Here is a 21876-nt window from a genome sequence, read left to right on the forward strand (position 1 = left end):
GTCTGTTGTTGCTTGCAGAGCACCATCCCTGTCTTTGTAGCCAATTACAGGGGTCACATATAGCTACCTGCCTACCTAATATTTATTAGGCAAGTCTAATTACTTTTTGGTACAAAACTGCACTAGCGCGGTTTTGCAGCAAAATGTTTTGCAACAGCTTGCGCCATTCTTGAATGCCAGCCAAGCATAATATTTATGGAATGGTGCAAGCCGGCACAAAGGGTAGGCTAGCGTAAAAAGAAAATGACGTTAGCTGGGTGGAGGTGGCAGTATGGGAGAAGGGGGTTTTGCACCAAAAAATGACGTTAGGCAGGTTATAGTAAAAAGAAATGACTAACCAGCCTAGAGTCACTTTCTGATGAAAAACAATCCATACCACATGACTCCCGTCTTAGAAAAGACAGGAGTCATGCCTACCACCCCAATAGACAGCACAGGGGACCAGGGTCCCCTGGGCATGGCCATTGCACCCAGTGCCATGTAGGGAGGCCCATTTCAGGGCCCCCAATGGCACTTACAAAAAAAAATACTTTGTACTTACCTATACTTACCTGGGATGGGATCCCCAATCCTCCGCTGTCCCTCTGGTGTGGGTGGGGGTGTCCCTGGGACCTGGGTAGTGCACCTGTGGGCTTATTCCATGGTGTTCCCCCATGGAAATAGGCCCACAGGTCCCCTAATGCCTGCCCTGATACAGGCGTTAAATAATGGTTCAAAGCAAGTTTTGCACCATTATTTGACCCCCTCCTCCTTCACGTGCGTGATTTTACCATTGAGTGATAAATATGGTGCTAAGGCCATAGAGCCATTTTTTGCATGGGAACGCCTACGTGCATCTCATTGACACAAGGTAGGTTTCCACGTCCAAAAAATGACTCCATAACATTGATGCTAGACGGGTCTAGTGCGAGAGTATAAATATGGTGTTAGTTTTGCACAGAATTTGCGTCACAAAAATGACTAAAATTCGGTGCGAAACAAGTATAAATATGCCCCCAAGTTCCTAGACTATCTGTGATGAAATGAGCAAATAATGTGCTTAGCATTCATTTTCTTTGCAGGTTAATTATTTTCTGCATCTGAGAAAAATGCAATAGACATTAAAAACACTATTATTTTTATTTTAGCTAGTGACAATGCACTTAAATTGGCATCTGGAAGCTCTGACTGGGTGCTGGCCAACCTGAATGTCACTGGATATTTCAGAGTTAAGTATGACCAACAGAACTGGGAGCAGCTTCTACATCAGCTATCTTTAGATCACAGGGTAAGTTGTCTTAAGCAAATATTTTAAGACCATACTACATGTTTGCCATGAAAGAACCCGCCATTGCCACCTTCCAGTACCAAAACCGGCCACATCAATAACTTTGTAGGGAAGTAGGTAGAATGGACTATTCAGTTATACCCTAAGGTATCGTTCACAAATGAGGTATCCCTCAGAAATTAGGACTGAGGAATAACTGGAAGTTGGCAATGCTGCATCCAGTTCCCCTAGTCCAATCCTAATGTCAGAAGCTACCATTTACCAGCAATTGTGTAATCTTAATGGGGCTGATAACTCTAGTTACTGGTTTGATCAGGAGCAGTAAGGCATTCTTCATAATGAGGTTAGTGTTCATTTGTTCAGTTGGCCGTACTTCAGAGCCTTCAACTGCATGGCAATTAAAATGTGTTTATTGCAGTAATGAGCCCATTATGATCATGAAACATGCAAACAGCACAGTTCGATTGGGAGGACCATTTCAAGCCCATTTCAAGTCTGATGTTACATGTTACATATTCTTCCCTCCACCCAGCGGAAACTCTACTTGGTGCATCAATACCAAAGGGGTGTGGAAATACTCCTCTTTCCATGTTTATATGTTTTCCTTACAACCAGCAACATATCGGAATCAGTGACTCCACACTAATTTCCACACATTCTTTTCTGGTATTTGTGGATTGTGAAGTCTCTGGATAAACATACCAGAGAAGTATGGTGTTAGATCTCACAATCATAATGGGGCTGGTAACTTTTGAACTGAGGGCCTGACTGATCAATAGTAAGTTTTTTTTTCAAAGCCAAGCACAAAATAGTGGTTCAGCAAACTGAAATATTGCAGCAGCCTAATTCTACACAACTCCCTCAGGTTACTTAAAAAAACCTTGAAATTCACCTCCTGTGCAGTGTATAACCTTTTAAGGTCTAAATCTACCTAACCTTAAAGACATCAGGTGAGGTGGCTTACTGATTACGACAACTCATCCTAAAACATCATTGAACAAATGCGTAATTCATCCATGGCTTTGAGTGTTTTCTCTCTTGCTTTGTTGAGACCGTTTTCTTCAATAGCTATGGCATACCACTTCCAATTTATTTATTATAGCTGGCTCTCATATAGCGCATCTATCATTTATTTCAGTCTCTAAACATCATAACCCTTTGCTATGACATATCAACAGTTGATCACAAAACTGGTTACCCACTGCTGTGATGTCAGAAAAGCCTTTCAGGGTAGGCTGACTGGCCTCCCTGGGAGCCCAGCAGCACTGCTTGTCTGCTTTGAATGAAACCAGAAAACAAAGCTTCGGAGGGGGAAGAAAGGCAGGCAAGGTGCTGGGGTTGGTTAAGGGTTGCAGGTCAGGATTATTTTTTTAATTTGAGACAGGGAGGACACGCTGTGTTATGTATGGCCTAGTAAACCCCTGCCCCTGTGTAGCAGTTGAAAGCATGAACAAATTATTTTGAGGGCTATGCATAACACAAAATTATAGATGGGTAAAATGTTAATCACAAGGATGGTTTTCACTGAAAGGATCTGAGTGACATCATCAACAACTCATGTTTTAATCTCGTTGTCTATTTGATGTCACTAAGAACCCCTCAGTGAAAAACACCCCCATAATTCACTGTTACTCATCTATAACATCTACTTTTTGGTGTTCTCATTGATACCAGGGTCACTTACAATCAACTTCTAGATGCTGTAGATGCAGTTGAGATAAACAAGGAGGATATATCAGAGCTTATTTGGAAGATAAGGAGCACAGGCTAGGCAGGCACTTTAACAGCTTCCAGTTAGTCACATTCACTAAGAATAGACAGATCACGTAGGAGTGAGATTGTCATCTGATTGTCAGCGTTTGATCTACAAATTCCATGAATTGCATTCTTGTTAGGCAGCAAGTGTTCAAATAGGTGTTAGCTGAAAAACTTGTGGTGTAACAGGATAGTCTCTTCTTTCCACCCCTTATTGCTGTTTTAAGGCTTGGGAATCTATTATTTGGATCTTTTATTGATATCCTCATAATAAGGGTACACAAAGTAGCAATTATGGTATCGAACTAGGCAGCTAGTCATAAAATCAATACAAATTACTTTTACACTAAACATACTAAATCTAAATCAAAACTATCAGCTAAGCATTGTACACTCTATGCTCAGTCGCATAAATTGATTATTTCTAACAATCATATCACATATTACACAGCAGGAGTTGTGTGTTAAAATGTAACTTGTTGTGCTTGTCTTCAAATCATTTACATAAATAGCAAAAAAGAACATGTCATAAATAATGATTTAGGATGCAAACACTAGTCCTTTTTCTACATCACTGAGCGGTGAAGGGAATAAAATCATTGGGCCCCATTCATGTAGAATTCAAAAGATAAATATGCACTGGAAGAACAGGGGCAGATTTACTACTTATGAGATTCTCAAGGATTCTCAGTTGTACAGCTGGAAAGTTGCACAGTCATCTGACATTACCCATGGGCTCCCACTCTCCTTATATAGAAACTTACATAACACACATTTCCAGGTGAAAAGGGATGAAGTTTCAGTTTGTGACTGCCCACAAATATGCATATTTGTGGACATCCACAATCTTACAACACAACTGCCTTGCATGGGACTCACTACTGTACTTTCTGTGCACTTTTGATGAACTAGTAAATCCAGTGACGCCTGCTAGGAATCACTTTTGTGAATTCCTGGTTTTCGTAAATTAAGGTATGTTCCACCACAAATGTACATTTCTAGCTGAACATACCTTTGTAAATGACTTTGTTTTTCATTATAACATTTTCCATGCACCATAAAAACTACAACTTGCTAAAACCATTTTTTACAGCTTTGTTTGGGTGCAATAATCAAATAATTTATTGTTTCATTTAACTGACGAAAATCAGTTCCTTTATTGTGACCCTTTGACTTGTCTTGTGGCTCTTATTATGGTATAAAGACTGCTTTTTTAGGGTAGCAGCACCACGGCGTGTGGGAGACTGAGTCAACCTCACACTGTCTGGAAGCTAACGGCCTAACTCCTGGCTAGCCCCCCACTTGATTAGGGTAGTAGTGATTTGTGGCAACCCAAACCTGACACTCTGACTCCTCAGGGAAGTCATGGTGAACAGATCACACCCCTTTACTCAGTTACTCAAAGACGCTCACATGCCAAGGCAAGACGAGAGATGCAAGTGGAATCTCAATATATTTATTGAAACAATTGCATATAAAGCACTGGCTTTCATAATAAGGCAGATGAAACAATACACTGATCATCATTACAATAAGCGTGAAAAAGATAAACAACCCCATCATAGCGTATGGTTCTATAAAGTCTAGTGATTCCTGCCTAACCTCTAAGTATGAGAGAATAGTCGTGGTAACCCATCTGCCGGTCCGGATCTAAGGAAGGAACCCCAACCCCATACATGAGTTAGTTAGCAAGTGTGTTTCTGTTGTCTGGATGACGACCCTATTGGGTGCTGAAGCGTCAGTGTCAGGATCAGCAAAGCTGGCTGCAAAATCATGTACTGCCCAGGACAGCCATGAACAGAATACCCTCTGTCCTCCTTAGGCATATTTGATGTTTATATAATAAACCCTACACAGTTCGTGGAAGTAGGCCTGATGTCATGATATTTCTAGAGGATAGGAACTGTCTTCTGAAATGACAATCCAAGCTGGCATATCATGTACCAAATGTAACAGCCTTGGAGAAGGTACAAAAAGCGTGCTGTGCTAAAGGCTGATAAAAATGTGCAGTACATACTCTGTCTTTCTAGAAGGAGGCATCTGATTAAAAAATATAAAGCAATGCACTGAAAACAAGCTTGGCAAAATAAATGACAATTAATTAAATATATGTGTGCATTTAGAGGTGCAGGCCCTGAAACTAACTAAAACCTGGTTGCCCAACCGGGCATTGAAGGGCCACTACAACACCCTTTACTAGACATTCAGCAGATCTGTGTCCAATATTTAGAGAAATATTAGAAGCATGTTAAAAACTATTCGACTGGGCATTCACAGCTGGCCCTTAAAATTCCCAGAATATGACACCACTTTATCAATTCTCACCAGAACGTTTTTGTATGTGTCAAATGTCCTCTTAATAAAAGCCACATAATGCTGTGGCTCAATATTATGTTTCTAGGTGTGCGCTACTTATATCTAAGCATCCACTAATCACTCCAACTCTGTCGAGGTGAGGGCAGGGGACCTTTCCCCAGTCACATGGGCCATGGTAGGTTCCAGACACAGCTCACTGCAGCACATGCAGTGTAGGTCCTCTCCCGTTGAAGGTCAGGTAGCAAGTGAGTGAAAAGAAAGAAAATGGCGGTGACGTCCGTGGCGGTGTGTACCATCACCGCCGGCATACATCACCATTGGCCACTGTACCCCATAGGGCCCAATGATAACCAAAGATTATTAAACGTACCTTTGGCCTCCTGAAGGCCAGGTTTCGGTGCCTCCATCTAACAGGTGGATCCCTGTGCTAATCACCCAAGAAGGACTGCCAGATCATTGTGGCATGCTGTATGTTGCACAACCTTGCCTTGCGACGCCATGTGCCTTTTCTGCAGGAGGAGGCTGGAGATGGCCGTGTGGCAGCAGTGGACCCTGTGGACAGTGAAGATGAGGAGGCAGAGGATGAGGACAACCAAATTACAGTCATTCTTCAATACTTCCAATGACACACAGGTAAGATAGTGTTATTCCACATTTCATTGACAGTTTGATGTGTGACATAGTCACTGGCAGGCTGTGAATTCCTACTTCTATGGCCACTCACTGTACCCAATGGCATCTCTTTTTGCAGATGTTGGTGCCCCACTATTGCTCCTGGTGTGTCACAGTAGCCATCTACAGGTCTTTCCTATGTATACATTACTGTACAGTTGAATAGCAATGTTTAAAGCTTGTTAAACAAATACACACTTAAATCATTTGACATACTCCATACTTGTATTTTTTCAAAGTGTGTTTATTTCAGTGCTATGAAGAAATGGGGGGATTGCTATGGGATGGGGTGATGATGGCCAAATGTCCAGGTTAGAGTCCAGTCTATTTGTAGCACAGGTGCATTGTCCAAGGGGGATAGGAAGGGGAGCAATGGCAGTTCAAAGAGGACAGGGTGACAGAGTGGGACACAAGAGTGACAATCAGGAGAGTCTTATTTCCTGGCGGGGGTCTTGACGATAGTCTCTGGCTTCTGCCTGGATTGTAGGGAATGTTTGTGGGGTGGTTCTCCTTCTGCAGGGGGAGGGGTGCTGTTGGCCTCCTGTCACTAGCGGCAGTTGAGGTGAAGGGCTGTTCAGTGTTCTGGCTAGTGTCAGGGGCCCGCTGGTGTGCCACTGCCTCCCTCATACTATTGGCCATGTCTGCCAGCACCCCTGAAATGGAGACCAGGGTGGTGTTAATGGACTTCAAGTCCTCCCTGATCCCCAGGTACTGTTCCTCCTGCAGCCGCATGTTGTCCTGCATCTTGTCCAGGATCTGGCCCAGCGTATCCTGGGAATGTTGTTATGCTCCCAGTATCACAGTGAGTGCCTCCTGGAGAGTAGGTTCTCTGGGCCTGTCTTCCCCCTGGCACATAGCACTCCTCCCAGTTTCCCTGTTATCCTGTGCCTCTGTCCCCTGAACCGTGTGCCCACTGCCACTGACCCCCAGGTCCTTGATTGTCCTGGGTTTGTGGTGTGCCCTGGGGTCCCTGTAGTGGTGGACACACTTCTGAATGACGTGTCCTGGGGACAGAGGTATGGGTCCATTGGGTGGGTGCAGTGGTGGTGTTTCCTGAGGTCGGAGGCTCTGTGGTGGTGTGAGACTGTGCCTGGGTAACCGACTGTCCGTAGGTCCCTGATGGGCCAGGTTGGTCATCCAGATCTAGGCGACCAGAGCTGCTGTCATCACTGTGGGCCTCTTCTGTGGGGGGACTGGATGTTGCTGGCACCTCTTCTCTGGTGACATTGGCTGGGGTATCTGTGGAGATGTAAATGCAGTGTTATTGTTTCTGTGTGTGACATATTGTGCACGGGTGGGTTGCCCTCTATGGTTGTTATTGCTCTGGCAGCTTTGCCTAGTGTGAGTTGTTATTTGGTGGGGTAGATGATTGTCTCTAGTGTGCATGCTGTAGTGATAGGTGTCCATGCAGGTCTGTGAGTGATGTCCATGCATGGATATAGCATGCAGTGCTTGGCATTGGAATGAGTGGGTTGTGATGGTGGGGTGTGTGGGAGGTGGTAGAGTGATGGGAGTGAGGGTGGGGTTATGTGATGGCATGCAGGTAAGGGGGGGTGATAGTAATGGAGAGTTGACTTACCAGAATCCAGTCCTCCTACTATTCCTGCCAGGCCCTCAGGATGCATGATTGCCAAGATTTGCTCCTCCCATGTTGTTAGTTGTGGGGGAGGTGGTGGGGGTCCACCGCCAGTCCTCTGTACTGCAAGCTGGTGTCTTGCTGCAATGGAACGTACCTTCCCTCCGTAGGTCGTTCCACCTCTTCCTGATGTCGTCCCTTGTTCTGGGGTGCTGTCCTATGGCCTTGACCCTGTCCACGATTCTCCGCCATAGCTCCATCTTCCTAGCAAAGGATATCTGCTGCACCTGTGCTCCAAATATCTGTGGCTCTACCCGGATGATTTCCTCCACCATGACCCTTGGATCCTCCTCAGGGAATCCGGGGTGTCGTTGTGGAGCCATGGGTGTAGTGTGATTGGTGTGGGTGAGGATGTGTAGTGTGATGTTTTTGGGATGTGCGATGTAAGGTGCGGGGTGGTGTATAGGTGATGGTGGTATGTGGCTCTGGTTGTGTGAGTTCTCTTGCTGTCTCTCTCTGCTGGCAATTATTGTAGTCATAAAGAGTTGTGGGTAATGTGGGTGTGTGTTTTATAGTGTTGTGTGGTGTGTATATGGGTTTCAGGTGTGTGTAGTTTGAATTGACAAAATGTGGTGTTGTTTTGTTTGAGTGTGTGTATTTTGAGCGTGGCGGTATGTACTGCCAATGGTTTACCACCATTGAATGTCCGCCGTGGAGATTCGTGGGTCATAATGTTGTGGGCGTAGTTCTGTTGGCGTAATGGTGTGGGTTTTGATACCGCCAGTTTATCACTGACCTTTGGGCTGACTAAATACTGACGGATTGGTGTGTGTGTGTGTCATAATATGGTTAGCGGATATCTGCCACGGTGGCAGTATGTTAGTGGCAGTCAGCATGGCAGTAAGTGGAATTTATCGCCAATGTCATAATGAGGGTCACTGTGTTTTCAAACTATCTCTGATTGCTTAATAAGGTGACCATGTGAAGAGGTTTACAGTGACTGTATAGCTAAATAATTATTTTGGGTGCCCTCATGTTGCTCAAATGTGAATTTACCTTAAAGAAATGAAAGACTAGAAGCACTGTGCAAAACAGGAACAGGTGACTTAATTAAACAGGCCAGGAGAGACAAGTACATAATCGGGGTCTGATGACTGTCTCTCAAAGTTACTGAATACTGAGCGCCCTTATATACAATTCTTGAAGGGTTATAAAATAATTCTATACATTCTTTGCAGAAAGGAATCTGGCCAAGTCACGGTGTCATAAATCCGACCATCTGATAAAGTGCTCAGGTTGATCTCGACCATGTATGGACAAAATGGGGGCCAGTAGGTAACAGGTCCAGATGTCCAGCATGAGAAGAACATGATCACTGCATGTCGTGTGTGAGTTGTGTGCTGATTGGCTGAATGTTCCTAACTTCATGTGGCATCTAAATTTTATGGTGTTTTTGGAACACATGCCCCTCTGTCCAAATGTGTTTTATGGGGGGCCAATCTCCTACTACTAATGTGGTGTCACTGCCTTTTTGAGGGATGGATACTGTTTTATCTTGTTCAAGCTGATGTCAATGGGCTAAGTGTCACCCCACCTGTGATCTGTCAATCAGTTACTTCAGGCCCAGCTCGCAGGGCTTGCCTGACCAAATAGTTCTGGCTCGGCGTTGATGAGCAGGTCACACTGGGTGGAATTGACAATAGCAATGCAAGTTTGTTGTTATGCGCAACATATCATGGTGAACATTGACATCATTTTTATCTCTTTGAATATTCACATGGAATGACATCATCGTATTTCCAGAAGAACTTGAATTTTGTAAATAGCAACTTGTGGTTTGTTCCGTGAACAGTTTTCCTTTTCATAATTAATACTTATGAGAAGGGAAGAAATTTGGTGGCATATTATGTATTTCAATTAAAGTTGAAGTGGCCACTGTGAAACCCATAGAAGGGAAATTAGTATGGGGGTGATCACTGCCACTCAAAAAATACTAACAAGCGTCATAAAAACTGAAAACTGACTTAGTTACCAATCCTTCCAAGCCAAGCTATGTCCCTTGTACTCATCAAGATTCCAACTCGGAATGCACCCAGCTTTAACTGGATAGAAGCTGACACTTGGGGAAGAGAGATTGTCAACACAGAGGAAATATGTAAAACCCACTTCTCCATTGAGCTTTGTTCTACACTATGATATGAAGACAACAGTACAGGGATAATGTTTTTCAAGAGTCATTAATGAGTACAAGTGTCCTGAAAACCAACAAAGAGGAATCACTATGGAAGTGGAATGGGAATTGGATAAAAGCAACAAATAGTCAACTTAAGTCGAGCTGGTGTTTTCATAGGCATATGTATCTGGAAAACAGTGCTCTAGCCAGGCATTAATGCATTTAATGCCTAGTTTTTCCAATTTCTTTGAGTAAGAGAAATGCTGAGTTGATTCTTTTGCAGCAGTATCCAACATGTTTGGTCAGAGCAAGCATTAAAACCTATATCTGGAGCCATCAAAGTTGGGTGAGTGTCGAGAGCAGGCTATCGGATGCCCCTCTTCGTCTTTTGGTCTCTGTGTACAGAAGCTGGAGTGTATCTATTCCGGCAGGGTGATGAGGCCTGAGTTGGTGGTTAGTGCAAGAGGCTTGAGTCTTTGGGATGCATAAAGCTCTGTTCAAGAGTCAGAGTTAGCAATTTGAACCCCTCACAGTGTCCTGGTAAGGCAGCATCTAACGTCCTGGCAGAAGCTTTTGTTTCAAGAAATTTTACAACTAGTTTTCAAGAACAATTCTAACATTTGGAGTGACTGTTGGAGCGGCCTTCCACACAACATGCAATCTATTTAGTTCTATCTAGCATGCTCTGGTCATCAGGAAAGGAGCCTCACAGGCCAGAGATTTTCTTAAGGGCTGCCTACTTCGCATTCTCTACAGATACTTAGAAGCATCTGTCATCTATTAGGTTTCAGCATCTTTCAGATGAACAGTTGCTCTGGCAGTGGTATATGAGAAATGTGATGCAAACCTGTGCCATCGGTGAACAGCTAGGAAATTATACCCATCTTTTACAAGGTCTTTCCCTCTTTTATAGTACATTCAGATATATATGAACTCAGTAGTTTGACTTTTGGCTGACAACATTTAAGTGGCATTTGTGTTATGGAATTCTAAAAGGCTGGGAGAGAGGATCCACTAGTGCTCCCTCTATTAGCCTAATCTAATAGATCCTTTGTGCCAACACCCCCATGCTGCTTCCCTGCCCTGTTTTTTTTTTATTGGTCTTTGGTATATGGCCACGCAGTGGATGGTGTGGAAGGTGCACCCAAAGCAAGCACTTCTTCACAATCAATGGTAGTACCTTTCATCTGCTGGCACTGTTTCTTCTCCTGCAACACCTTTGCACTTGCATGCACAGCAATGATTACCTCACTGACCACGCCAACCACAACTGCTTTGGAACAACTCCACAGCCTCCTGTTCAAGGCATGATCAGTCTGCAAGTACGCCAACAAGATCTGGGATACCATCCCCTCTCTCACCTGACATTGTCTTCCTCACCGATACCTGGATCACCCCCACAGCTGCCCCCAACATCACCTCAGCAATACCAGATGGCTACAAGATGGCATACTGGAACTACATCAACAAACACGGAGGTGGAATCACCATCATCCACAAAGAAACCATCCACTGTATCACTGTTGCAGATGACACCACCCTAATCATGGAATATGAAAATTTGCAACTCCAAATCAATGGCAAAACCACCATCAAACGGCACCTTTACCTACAGACCTCCATGACCACGCTCCAGTTGCGGCAAAACCATTCCCGGATTCAACGTCCTGCTGGCCATCGACTCCAAACACTGAGGGGGTCATTCTGAGTCTGGCGGGCGGCGCAGGCCGCCCGCCAGACTTCCCCCCTCCAAAATACCGCTCCGCGGTCGAAAGACCGCAGAGGGTATTCTAAGTTTTTCCCTGGGCTGGCGGGCGGTCGCCAAAAGACCGCCCGCCAGCCCAGGGAAAAACTCCCTTCCCACGAGGATGCCGGCTCGTAATCAAGCCGGCGGAGTGGGAAGGTGCGACGGGTGCTGTTGCACCCGTCGCGTATTTCACTGTCTGCCAAGCAGACAGTGAAATACTTGTAGGGGCCCCCAGGGGCCCCGCAACCCCCCCTACCGCCATCCGGTTCCCGGCGGGCGGACCGCCGGGAACTGGATGGCGGTAGGGGGGGTCGGAATCCCCTCGGCGGCGCAGCTAGCTGCGCCGCCTTGGAGGATTCCAAAGGGCGGCGGTACACTGGCGGGAGACCGCCAGTGTTGCCGGTCTGACCGCGGCTTTACCGCCGCGGTCGGAATGCCCTTGGGAGCACCGCCGGCCTCTCGGCGGTGCTCCCGCGGTCATTCGCCCTGGCGGTTTTTACCGCCAGGGTTAGAATGACCACCTGAATCTTCATCAGAGACCTCATTTTTCAACTTGATGACCTCAACAACACCAACACCAACACCACCAACCTCTTTGAAAGCTTGGACAACATTGTTCTTCCTAGTCACCAACCCCACATAGTATGCAGAACACATGCTCAACCCCATTTTCACGGCCAGCAACAGAGTCAAGAAAAAAACATGTCACCAAACTCACCTGGATAGACCATGCAATCATCCACTTCACCATAACAGGATCCCCTGGCACCGCCACCAAGCCACACAGCACCTCACACAACAACTGGAACAAACTCTCTCAGACCCAATGGACTGTTGCCCTCAATACCTCCCACCCTGACACTTCAACAAACCTAGAACAGGCGGTCAAGAACTTCTCAGTTTGGATCACCGCAACAGAGTGTCACCTGTCAAGCCCACCAAACTCAAGAGACCCACCAAACAAGCTAGTTCATACACTGCAGAACCGGAAACCACAAAACCCAACTGCAAGAGATGAGAAAGGAGATACTGCACCAGCAAAGAGCTCACAGACTGAGCCACCTTCAAGTCATCCCTCAATCAATACCACCCACTACTGAAAGAGATGAAAAGGAGCACTCTTGCCAACTGCATTAAAGCCAGCCACAACCAAAGCAAAGAACTCTTCAACATTGTCGGAGTTTGCCAAACATCTTCACTCCTTCTCAAGAACTTTGTGACACCCTGGTGGACTGATTCTCAACAAGATCTCCACCATGTACAAAAACATTGAACCCCAACCCACCACCGTCGACACCCTCAGTCTCCTTTCTTCCATGGATACAAACCCTCATGTGATTTCTGACCACCTGCTCACCACCTGGGACCAGCTCATCATGCAAAACACCACAGCCAGCATCCACTAACCCCTGTCCCCACCACATTCTCAACCTCGGGAGCAAGACGATCAGCAGCAAGCTCACCGCCATTTTCAACTCATCCATAACCACTGGCACTATCCCCGAAATATGGAAACACGCAGAAGTCAAACTCCCTTCTCAAGAAAACTTCCACTGACCCCAGCGAACTCCAGAAGTGCTGTCCCATCTTGCTGCTCCCCTTTCCCACCACAGTCTTCTAAAAGGCCACCAACTGCCAACTCACACAGCACCTGGTGATCAACAATCTTCTGCACCACTCCCACTACAGATTCTGCACCAACCAGAGCACCAAAACCACCCTGATCACTGCCTCTGACAACGTCAGAACCATCCTTCACAGTGGAGCAACATCAGCCCTGATCCTCCTCAACCTCTCAGCAGCATTCAACACCATATTCCGCAAAACATTTTTCAAGAGGCTTCATCACATCGGAATCTAAGGAGATGACCTCAAATGGATCGCCTCCTTCTTCACCAGGCAAACCCAGAGAATCTGCCTAACTTCTCTCACCTTGGAACCCAAGAACAATATCTTTGGTGTTCCCCAAGGTTCCTCCCTCAGCCCTACTTTGTTTCACATCGACATGACCCCTTTGGCCAACATTGTCCGAACCCATGGAATGAACTGTTGTGAGTTCATTTTAGTGTTTAGTTTGGGAACACTTTTTTTAGCTTTGGCCTTGCAGCCTGTGACCTCTTACCTAGTTCATTTCATTTATTCATTTTTATTATTTTAGCATAACTTCATTTTAGTGGGGGTGTTTTATTTTTTTTATCAGTTGCCTTTCAAGTAGGCATAGTTATGAGTTCCTTTGCACAACATTTCATCTTGTGTCTGTTCTCAAGGGTGCACATGATAATTTACCAAGTATTGCCTGTCCAAGAGTACGAAATCAACCGTACACAGAAAAACATATTATCAAGTTATACAAGTTCTCCGAACAAAACACATTTTATTGTAAAAACACCACACTGGCAAAATAAGGGTAAGTCATCCATCTTATGCTGTGCCATGCTGTCGCAACTCTGCTGAAATTGGCCTCGTCACTTCAGCCACTTAGGAGGACTACCACCAGACCACAGGCAAAACCCCCTGCTTTGTTATTTAGGTATGGGGCCAGGGATTCCTTCCAGGGACCATTACGGGCAGAGAAGGGCTATTACTGCTATGCTCTCATGTAGATGCTAGAAGTGTAGGTATGGATTTTAGATTCACTGGTGTACCAGGATGCTGGGACTTTTCATCTGTTTCACACTCATGGTCACAATAATAACTATTGCATTTCATTTTCCTAATAATCATAGCTCCTACTTTTTTACATAGAATGCAGTTGCTACAATAACATATATTAAAACTTGTCCTGCATCTCTCTGTCTGTCTTCATATGTATGTAACCTTGTGAAAATGAGAGGAAGGGGTACGATCTGTTCTTCCACAACTTCCCTGAGGAGTCAGAGTAGCATGCATCAGGCTGCCACAAATCACCTCTACTTTCTAGGTTTGGGTGTGGTGCCGCTAGCTAGGTGAAAGGGTCAGGTCAACAGTTTCCAGAAGGTGTAGGATTGGCTCAGTCACCCACACGTGGTGGTGCTGCCACCCAAAACCAGCAGTTTTACATCCATGGTAAAAGTCCTACAACAGAACATCATCTTATGCAGATGACACCCAGCTCATCCTCTCAGTATCAAAATGGCCCTCCACCATGAGGGCCAACTTCCACAGATGCATGACGGACATTGCTGACTGGATGAAAAATAGCTGAGAATAACACATCCTCATGGAACAATTCAAGGTGGCTTACCAATCTAGGGCCAGCACCCTCTCCGTCAGACCATGTAGGCAACCTTGGCATCATCCTGGACAGCAAGTTTACCATGAAATCCAGATCAGCACAGTCTCTTCTGTTTGATTCCTCACAGTTTGCATGCTTTATAAAATCTTCAAATGGCTCCCCGTCAACACCAGATGAACCGGCCCTCAAGCAGTAGTCACCAGCAGGCTGGACTATGGCAATGTACTCTATGTAGGAACCACCACTCACATCCTGAAGAGACTACAGACCATACAGAATTCAGCAGCCAGACTCATCCTCGACCTCCCAAAACAGACCCACCTCAGTCCCAACTCAAGAAATTCGCCTGGCTCCCCATTCAGAAGAGATGTCAATTCAAGATACTGATCCACACCTACAAGGCCCCCCACAATCAAGGACCAGCATACATTAACCACCCCCTGAATTTCCACCAACCCTTTAGACACCCGTGCTCCGCATCCCTCTCCCTGGCACACACTTCCCACAAATCCACCAAAGCAACAGTAGAGGATGTTCCTTCTCCTACCTTGCAGCAAAATCCTGGAATCGACCTCCCCCTTCACCCACTGACCTCATCCTCTCTTCTGAAATTCAGGAAAGGACTCAAGATCTGGCTGTTCAAGTAAACACCTTAGCAGCTATGTTCTCAGCATCTGGATACCCTTGAGAGTGATTAGCCGCCCTCTATAAATTCTGATCGTTTGATTGAGTGACACTGAAGAACCATCAGGCCCCTGAGACTTCCCTACAACTCCATGTTTGACAGCTAGAAACAAAGGGTCTGACTTAGAATTTGGCATGTGGGTAATCTAAATCAGACAGTAAAAGCTTGACATGAAAAGGCCAGCCTTGGCATGAAAAGGCCAAACAACATTAGATAACACCTAGTCCCAGATGTAAGAAAAGTGGCACTGCACCCAGTCTAGCGCCACTTCTTTGCACCCCTTAGCTATCCCCTAACACCAACATGTGTGCGCCATATCTAAATATGGCGCACCATGGCGGTAGTTAGGGAACTAGCGTCAAACATTTTGACACTAGGTCGGAGCTTTGCAGGATTAGCATCAAAAATGTTGACGCTAACCCTGCAAAGCCCATTGAGGCCTATTGTAAACAATGGTGCACCTCCTTTTAATGCCTGCTCTGAGAAGGCATTAAAAGTGCCAAAATAAATGACACAAAGAAACCTCTTAGATTTTTTTGCACCATTTTTTAGGCCTCCCTAACAGGGGAACACCCTCTTTGCATACATTATACCTGGAGCAGGCATAATGTAGCGCAAAGGGTTACAAAGTGAAGCAATGCATGCATTACACCACTTAATAAATTTGGGGCTGCGATTTTTGCCTTGTTGGGCCACATTAGCATTAAAAAAGTGATGCTGATGTGGTGCAAGGAGGCGCTAGGGGCTCTTAAATCTGCCCCCAAGTGCCTTGTATATGCTGAGCTAACTCCTGACGTCATTAGGCTTGATGGACCATTTCAATGTGAGGCCAACTGCTCACTTCCAACTATCTCATCGAGTAACTATTTGTCCCACACCAGACATTGCAGAAATGTAATTAACTTTAAATAAAGTAAGCTGAGATATAAAAAAAACCTGTACCTTATTTTAGACCTTATTTTTCACACGAGTTATCAAAAATCCCATCATCCAAATGTAAACTCAAATCACAGAAAAGCATTGATTTATGCAGAGGAAGTGAATCATCTGCTGCAGCAGACAGATTAATTCTGTGCAATAGTCCATTTATATTACTAGAAGAGATTTGTTATAGAAAATGCTGTCAAAGCTTGAAAGATACAAACCAGATAAGGTAACATTTTCATTGGAATTTTGCAACTTCTTCAGATCATAACCGATCCAATCAAAACCAGGCCCCTGCCTGTATATGGCTAACATACACACATCTGCAGCTATAAGTATTGTTTGATTTTTTTATGCCAGCCACCTAATCTCGAGAAATATAGCAGGTCATCAAATGAAATATTCATGAATGCGAAGTTCTTTTAGACTGCCCTCTCGTTTTGAGTGAGAGGAAAAGTGATCCTTCAACCGGTGTTTAGGAAGTATGGAATCAGAACACGAAATGAGGCATAAGTCAATTGGGCCCTCATTACAACCCTGGCGGTAAATCCTGCTTTCTGCCATGATGAAGACCGCCAACATACCGTTATGGCAGCGGAATTCCGCTACAGGTATTACGACCCACATCTCAGAATCCGCCCCAATACAGACACCCACACAAGTCCGCCACACCAAAGGTCAGTGATAAACTGGCGATGCCAAGACCTACACTGTCACGCCAACAAGAATATGCCCACACTATCATGACCCACGAATCAACGTGACGGTCTTTCAACCGCGGTAATCCTCTGGCGGTACACACCGCTGCGCTCAAAATACACACACATTTACAAAACACAACCACATTGGACATTACGAAATACACACACCTGATACACATACACACACCACACCCACACACCCACAACACTATAAAACACACACCCACATTACCCACTAACCCTTACAACCAAAAATGTCAAAGAAGGCCAGAGAGAGAGAGTAGCTAACACAACACCAGCATCCACAGACACACTACACCATTACTTATACAACATCCAAGCACCTCAAACAACACACACCAACACATCACAACAGACAGCACCTCACACATCACCCACACCACATCATGGCACCTCAAAGACACCCCAGGTTTTCAGAGGAGGAGCTCAGGGTCAGGGTGGAGAAAATCATCCGGGTAGAGCCACAGCTATTCGGATCACAGGTGCAGCAGACATCCATTGCTAGGAAGATGGAGCTATGGCGGAAAATCGTCGGCAGGGTCAACGCAGTGGGACAGCATCCAAGAACACGGGATGACATCAGGAAGAGGTGGAATGACGTACAAGGGAAGGTACGTTCCGTGGTATCAAGACACCTGATTGCTGTAAAGAGGACTGGCGGTCCCCACCTCCTCCCCCACAACTAACAAAATGGGAGGAGCAAGTCTTGGCAATAATGCATCCTGAGGGCCTCGCAGGAGTAGCAGGAGGACTGGACTCTGGTAAGTCATATTTTAACTACTCCACCCCCCCACTCCACCTTCATGCCATCACATACTCCCACCCTTACCCCCACCCCCATCACACCATCATCTCCATATGTCCCACTATCACAACCCACACATCTCAATACCAAGGCTCTGCATGCAACACCTATGCATGGACCACCGTCACCAAAGCATGTCCAGTACATAAACCCACACAGCCAACCAACTATCACAAAAGGGCGAACACAATGACGCAAGCACAGGAGTAGAGGGTACCTCACCCAATGCACAAGATGGCACACACAGATACTAAAACTATGCATTTACACCCCAACAGGACCCCTACCCAACGTCAGTGGATAGGAGGTGCCAGACGTATCCAGTCCCCCCACAGAAGAGGCCCACAGTGATGACAGCAGCTCTGCACGCCTGGATCAAGATGACCAGCCTGGCCCATCAGGGACCTTGATACAATCGGTTCCCCTGACACAGTCCCAAACCACCACAGAGCCTCCCCCCTCAGGAAACACCGCCACAGCACCCACCGCGCGGCCCATCCCTCTGTCCCCAGGACACGCCAATCAGCAGTGTGTCCACCACTACAGGGACCCCAGGCAATCCCACCAACCCAAGACAATCAGGGACCTGGGGTCAGTGGCAGTGGGCACGCAGTTCAGGGGACAGAGGCAGAGGATAACTGGGAAGTTGGAAGGACTGCTGTGCGGCAGGGGGAACCAACACTCCACAAGACATTCTCCAACATCATGGGAGCTTACCACCATTCCCAGGAGACCATGGGCACGGTACTGGCCGAGTTTCAGGAGACCCAGCGGCTGCAGGAGGAACACTACGTGGGGATCAGGGAGGACTTGAAGTCCGTTAAAACCACCCTGGTCACCATTGCAGAGGTGCTGGCAGACCTTGTCAACACCATGAGGGACACAGTGGCACACATACGGGCCCCTGACACTAGCCTGGATGATGAACAGCCCTCCACCTCCACCAGCGCTATTGGACAGGAGGTACCACCACAGGACCAACAGGCCACCAGCAGCCCACCCCCTGCAGAAGGAGAACCACCCCACAAACGGTCCCTGAGATCCAGGAACAAGACAGAGAACATTGCCAATACCCCTGCTAGGAAATAAGACCATCCTGAATGTCACCCTTCTGTCCCACTTTGTCACCCTGTCCACTTTAAACTGCCATTGCTCCCCTTCCTATGCCCCTTTGGACAATGCACCTGTGATATCGAGAGACTGGATTCTGCCATGGACATTCCTCCACCATCACCCAAGCCCATTTCTCCCCCCCCTCCACTTATTTGCACAGAAATAAACACCCTTGAATCATAAATCAATCTGGAGTCAGTCTGTGCTTTCACAAATGTGTAATTGCACAATCTCTGGAATATAGCAATGTCAATGTACTTGTTCACATACCAATGTTACACAGCTGTAGGTCAGGAGTAAACATAGCAGAGGGCACACATTGGGACCCAGATCTGTGAAATGGAAAGCAAAAGTGACAAGTCAGGGTCCATACACAGAGGTAAAAAGGCAGACTTATGCTAGTTCCTACAATAGTATAAGATGTGGGAAGCAGTTCCATCTTCTTACCTGTGTCTCACTGGAAGTATTGTATGATGATGTTGTTTCGGTTGTCTACATCTTCTTCTTCTGCCTCCTCTTCTTCACTGTCCACAGGCTCCACAGCTGCCACAAGACCACCATCATGCTCATCCTCCCTCAGAAAAGGCACCTAGCATCGCAAAGCCAGGTTGTGCAACATACAGCAGGCCACGATGATCTGGCACACCTTCTTCGGTGAGTAGTATAGGGATCCACCTGTCAGATGGAGGCACCGGAACCTGGCCTTCAGGAGGCCGGAGGTGCGCTCTATTATCCTCCTAGTTCGCCCATGTGCCTCATTGTAGCGTTCCTCTGCCCTTGTCCTGGGAATTCTCACTGGGGTCAGTAACCGTGAAAGTGCAAGTGCTGCTGTGACCTGTGTCTGGAAGCGACAATGGCTATAGTGTCTGGGGAAAGTGCCCCTGCCTTCACTTTGGAAGAGTTGGAGAAACTAGTGGACGGGGTCCTCCCCCAGTACACACAACTGTACGGTCCTCCAGACAAACAGGTGAGTACACTGTGAGCATGGTGGATGGCACATGATTGTATGGAGTGTCGTGGATGGAAGAGGGAGGGGAGTGGGACAGGCCAGCATGTGAGGATAGTGTGTGTGTATGTATGTCTGGGCCAGGGTGGGAGGTTTTTAGGCAATGCGTGAGAAGAACTGTACGGGATAGTAACATCCATTATTGCTTCACTTTTCCTCTAGGTCAGCGCCCACCAGACGAAGGGGATTTGACATGCCATCACCAAGGAAGTGCGGACCCTGGGGGTCTACCATAGACGGAGAACCCACTGCCAGAAATGTTGGGAGGACCTGCGCTGCTGGAGCGAGAAGATGGCGGAGGCCCAGCTGGGGATGGCCTCCCATTGTGGAAAGGGTGCCCGTCGCACCATGACCCCCCTGATGTACCGGATCCTGGTGGTGGCATATCTGGAGTTGGCTGGGAGCTTGAGGGCATCACAGCAGCCACAAGGGGTTGAGTACACGCTCATTCAGCTGACTCTGCGCGCTTGACGAGGTGTCTGGGTGAGGGTGGTGGCCTGTGGGTTCCCCTAGGCAAGGGCATACGCGCAAAGATAGATCCATTGTTTTGCAGCCTCATTCCTAGTCCAACCCCAAAGGTGGTATTTGTCCTTTACACCTAGTCAGGCTCCCATTGGTGCCATCTCTGCATGAAATGGGTCTAGACAGAGTCCCCCTTGGGAATGTGCTTTTCCCCTGCACTGTTAATGCATGGCTTAGTGCATAGGGTTGCTCCCTGTGTGCTGTGTCCGCCAACGGTAGTGGTGTTGCATGCACTGACCATATGTATATTCTGTCTTCCCCCTATTTTTGTTTTGTCACCCTGTTCTTGCATGTATTAGCATCATCTGGAGGAGGAGCAGTGGCACCGGAGCAGGAGGGAGCTGCGTCCCACATGGTCCTGGAGGGTGAAGCAACGGAGTCTGAAGGCACCAGTGGGACGAAGGGCGAGGGGAGCTCCACAACGGGGACAGGAGCATACACCACAACAGCGACTCCCCCTCTGAGGGGAGCTCCCTTTCGGTGGCAGGCACCTCTGTGCCCACTGCATCAATAGATACAGCCGCCACCCCCCCTACCAGCAACGCCCTCCCAGCAGCCCCTCTGCGTTTGTCCCGTGCCCGCTCACCCAGGAGGGTGGGCATCTCCTTTGCCCCAGGCACCTCAGGCCCTGCCCCAGTCAGCCCTGCTGCCCTCAGGGAGTAGGCTATTGACCTCCTGAGATCCCTCTGTTGGGCAATCTACCATTTTGAATGCCATCCAGGGTGTTGAGAGGCATTTGCAGCAAACAAATGCATACCTGGAGGGCATTCATTCTGGACAAGCAGCCCAACAGAGAGCATTTCAGGCTCTGGCCTCAGCACTGATGGCAGCCATTGTCCCTGTGTCCAGCCACCCCCCTCCAACTTCATCCACCCAGACCCAATCCCCTGTATCTCAGCCTATCCCAAACACACCATCAGACCAGCATGCACACTCATCAACACACAAGAGTGGACATGGCAAGCATAAGCAACACACATCCCACAGGCACTTACACAAGAACCATCCCCATGCAGACACACCAGCATCCACTGCCTCCACTGTGCCCCCCTCCTCCACTTCCTCCTCACCTCCCTGTCTCGTCTCCACTCACACCTGCATGCACTACATCCTCAGCCACTACCTCCATCACCAGCATGCCCACCACCACACACTGCTCACGTGCAGTCACCACCCCCACTACCATTCACACATCCCCTGTGTCCTCTCCCAGTCCGTCTGTGAGCCCTCCTCCCAAAGTACACAAATGCAGACACACACCCACCCAACAGCCATCCACCTCACAACAGCCTCCGGCCCATGCACCTTCACCCAAATTCAGCAAACATACACCTCCTACAACCACTACCTCTTCCTCCAAGCCCAAACGCCCTCCATCT

At 47.1% G+C, this 21876-nt stretch overlaps 1 protein-coding gene across 2 annotated transcripts in view; it reads left to right on the forward strand.

Moving 5' to 3' along the window:
• Positions 1-21876, forward strand: part of LOC138284182 (aminopeptidase N-like) — a 260695-nt gene that overhangs the window by 127168 nt on the left and 111651 nt on the right. For both annotated transcript variants that reach the window (XM_069222680.1, XM_069222679.1), the window contains exon 12: positions 1128-1267. In XM_069222680.1, the coding sequence (XP_069078781.1) occupies positions 1128-1267 (140 nt within the window). The remainder of the gene's footprint in view (positions 1-1127; positions 1268-21876) is intronic.

This window comes from Pleurodeles waltl, chromosome 3_1 (assembly GCF_031143425.1).
Source record: "Pleurodeles waltl isolate 20211129_DDA chromosome 3_1, aPleWal1.hap1.20221129, whole genome shotgun sequence".
Taxonomy (NCBI): domain Eukaryota; kingdom Metazoa; phylum Chordata; class Amphibia; order Caudata; family Salamandridae; genus Pleurodeles; species Pleurodeles waltl.